The sequence below is a fragment of the Ananas comosus genome, linkage group 3 (assembly GCF_001540865.1).
Source record: "Ananas comosus cultivar F153 linkage group 3, ASM154086v1, whole genome shotgun sequence".
NCBI classification, from domain to species: domain Eukaryota; kingdom Viridiplantae; phylum Streptophyta; class Magnoliopsida; order Poales; family Bromeliaceae; genus Ananas; species Ananas comosus.
In genome coordinates this window covers 12,523,282-12,526,504 of record NC_033623.1, presented here as the reverse complement: position 1 = coordinate 12,526,504, position 3,223 = coordinate 12,523,282, and the positions used below count along the sequence as shown (strand labels likewise).

At 48.2% G+C, this 3,223-nt stretch overlaps 1 protein-coding gene across 1 annotated transcript; it reads left to right on the top strand.

The window, feature by feature from the left end:
- Window positions 309-2,769, top strand: LOC109707021 (arginine decarboxylase 2-like). Its single transcript, XM_020228062.1, has 3 exons — window positions 309-677; window positions 1,050-1,555; window positions 1,633-2,769. The coding sequence occupies exons 1-3, from the start codon at window positions 378-380 to the stop codon at window positions 2,654-2,656; spliced, it is 1,830 nt and encodes a 609-aa protein (XP_020083651.1). The 5' UTR covers window positions 309-377; the 3' UTR covers window positions 2,657-2,769.

Here is a 3,223-nt window from a genome sequence, read left to right as displayed (position 1 = left end):
ATTCAATGAATATAATTTTATTCTTTTACAAAAAACCGAAAAAAAAAAAAGAAAAGAAAAACTAGTAAACACCATTGTACAGCTGTCCTTTTCTCCCGCCACTATTGCGCGGCAACTTGATTGTAATTGAAGCGGGCCCCACAACACAGCCCAAAAAGCATACCATCCGTTCAACCTGTTACAAATACACAGAGAGAGAGATCTCGACCGTCGACAATTAATAAAAGCAAGAAAAATTAGCTCGCCAGTTGGTGTCCTTCGACCGCCTATATAAACCCCCCATCGCGCACCCTTTTCATGCCCTACTCACCACGAAACTAAACCCCAGATTTTATTAGCGAACTCTTAATTTGTGTAGGGAGGAGAGGCATTTAATAATGTCGACCAACTATGGTTACCTCTACAATATTGCGGGATGGGGCGACCCTTACTTCGCCGTTAACTCTAGCGGCAACGTCTCCGTTAAGATTCACGGCGTCGAGACCAACCCCACGCAGGAGATTGACCTCCTCGCCGCGGTGAAGAAAGCGATAACTACGAAGAATCTCCAGTTCCCGCTAATACTCCGCTTCCCCGACGTGCTCAAGCACCGTTTGGACGCGCTCAATGTTGCGTTTGCGAATGCCATTAAGTATACGGGCTACACCTCCCACTATCAAGGGGTGTTCCCCGTGAAGGTGCACCGATTTGAATTACTCTCAAAAGTTTAAACCAGGAGTTTACTGGCTTGATTTTTTTTTTTTTTTTTTTTTTTTAAGAAATAGATAGCAAGCTACCTGTTTCATTCATTAAATTTATTGGCTTGATTTAATATCATTTTTGTTTTTTATTTGTCCTTTTGGACTCTAAATTAAACACATAAGGAGACTCTTTGCAGCGCATTAAATAAGAAAAAGGGAAATAACAAAGTATATAACGACTATTTTTTAAATAATTATAGCCCAAGAAGCGCGCGGTTATAAACATATCGTGTAAAATGATTGGATTACATTAAAAAACATTAAGCTGCTGAAGAATTAACGGCGTATTTAACACTTCATATTTAACAGGTGAATCAGAACAAGCACGTGGTGGACGACCTGGTCAAATTTGGGAAGCACTACAGCTTCGGGCTGGAGGCCGGGTCGAAGCCGGAGCTCCTCCTCGCCATGCACAGCCTTATCAACGGAAGCCCGAAGGCATACCTGGTGTGCAACGGCTACAAGGACATGGACTACGTCTCCCTCGCCCTCGTGGCGCGCTCTATCAATTTCAACACAATCATCGTGCTCGAGTTGGAGGACGAGGTCGACACGGTGGTGAGGGCGAGCCAAGCGCTCGGCGTGCGCCCCGTGCTCGGTATCCGTGCGAGGCTGCTCACCACCAACCCGGGCCACTTCGGGTCCACCTCGGGCAAGCACGGCAAATTCGGGCTCTTGGAGGCGCAAATCTATGCCGTTGCAGAGAAGCTAAAAGAACTCAACATGCTTGACTGCCTCAAGCTACTGCACTTCCACATCGGGTCGCAAATCCCGACCACATCCATCATCAGCAGTGCAGTGCGCGAGGCTACCGGGTATCATGAAATAGATGTTCTTATCCAAAAGCTTAAACTATTATATGGCAGTACTTTAATATTTTCGTATTGAACAGGTACTACTGCAACCTGGTGAATATAGGGGCACCAATGGGCACCCTCGACATCGGCGGGGGGCTCGGGATCGACTACGACGGGACGCGGTCGGGGTCCTCGGACATGTCGGTGGCGTACGGCTTTGAAGAGTATGCATCTGCTGTGGTGCAGGCGGCAAGGCTCGTGAGCGACCAGAATGGTGTGGCGCATCCGGTGCTGTGCAGCGAGAGCGGCCGCGCCCTCGTGTCCCACCACTCGATCCTGATATACGATGCACTGTCGGCCGTGGAGGAACCCAGCGACTCGGTCACATCCGCCGAATTAATCAGCCGCCTCGACGAGCTGGTCGGAAACCCGACGACGCTTCATGCTAACCTCAAATCTGCCATCCAATCACAGGACGGCAGCAACAACACTTCCTTAACACACGCAGACCAGCTCAAGAAGCACGGGGTCGAGATCTTCAAGCTCAGCAGGCGTCTGGCGAAGCAGCTGGAGGCGGCCGAGGAGACGACCTACGCGTACCACATGAACCTGTCGGTCTTCTCGCTCACGCCGGACTTCTGGGGGATCAAGCAACTGTTCCCGATCCTGCCGATACACCAGCTGAATGAGAAGCCGACGCAGAAGGGCAGGCTCATCGACCTCACGTGCGACAGCGACGGGAAGGTCGACCAGTTCATCGGCGGGGCCCAGACTCTCCCCCTCCACGCCTTAGAACAAAGCGGCAGCAGCGGGTACTATATCGGTACGTTCCTGGCGGGAGCGTACCAGGAGTCACTGGGGAGCAGGCACAATTTGTTCGGTGGGCCGAATTTGGTTCGGGTGGAGAGTACCTATAGTTTGGGAGGCACCTTTCGTGTGGTGGTGGTGGGGGCCGGGCCCAATGCAGCGGATCAGCTGAAAGTGATGCACCACGACCCCGTTGAGATGTTGCACGCGATCGCCGAGCGGGCGAAAGAGGCCGGGCACTGGACCCCAACGGCGCTGCAGCTCCTGAAAAGGGTGTTCTACACCATGCCTTACCTCTTCGGTGAAGCTTAGCCGCGTTGGTCGATCGACGTTATGCATTGATCTACAGTGCATATATATATAACTCATGTTAGTATGTTACGTACCTGGTCTTTAGCGTGCTAAAATAAAGTGGCCTTGTTATATATGTTTGGCCCGACATTCGTGTGTGCATGCATGTGTTTTTGTTATGTACTTTAAAAATAAGGAAGATGAGGGGCTCCTGTACGGTTATTAATTATGTAAGCTTCATATCTATGATGATGAGAATAACTCTCCTCTACAAATTTGGTTTGCCAATTTGTCTGATATATTGTGAAAAAGGGATTAGCTGGCCTTGTCCTATGAGATAATTAACTAATATTAAATTATTGAAAAAATTTATGCGAACTTTCAAGCTAGCGCGATCAAGTTATTATTAGATGACTTTTGCGTATCCTGCTGCACATAGAACTTTTTCCCGAGACCAGTAATTTCATCTTACATTTTTAATTTAATAGTTCAATTTTTAAATACAATTAATGCATATTTTTTCTTTTTTTTTTTTTTGAGAAAGAGGTAGCATGCTACCCGCTTCATTCATTGATCATATGAACTAAG

Excerpts from the sequence above, each read along its gene's own strand:
- LOC109707021 (XM_020228062.1), top strand. The coding sequence starts at position 378 with ATGTCGACCAACTATGGTTACCTCTACAATATTGCGGGATGGGGCGAC. Across the intron at positions 678-1,049 it reads AAGGGGTGTTCCCCGTGAAG|GTGAATCAGAACAAGCACGT; the intron begins GTGCACCGATTT and ends CATATTTAACAG. Across the intron at positions 1,556-1,632 it reads GCAGTGCGCGAGGCTACCGG|GTACTACTGCAACCTGGTGA; the intron begins GTATCATGAAAT and ends CGTATTGAACAG.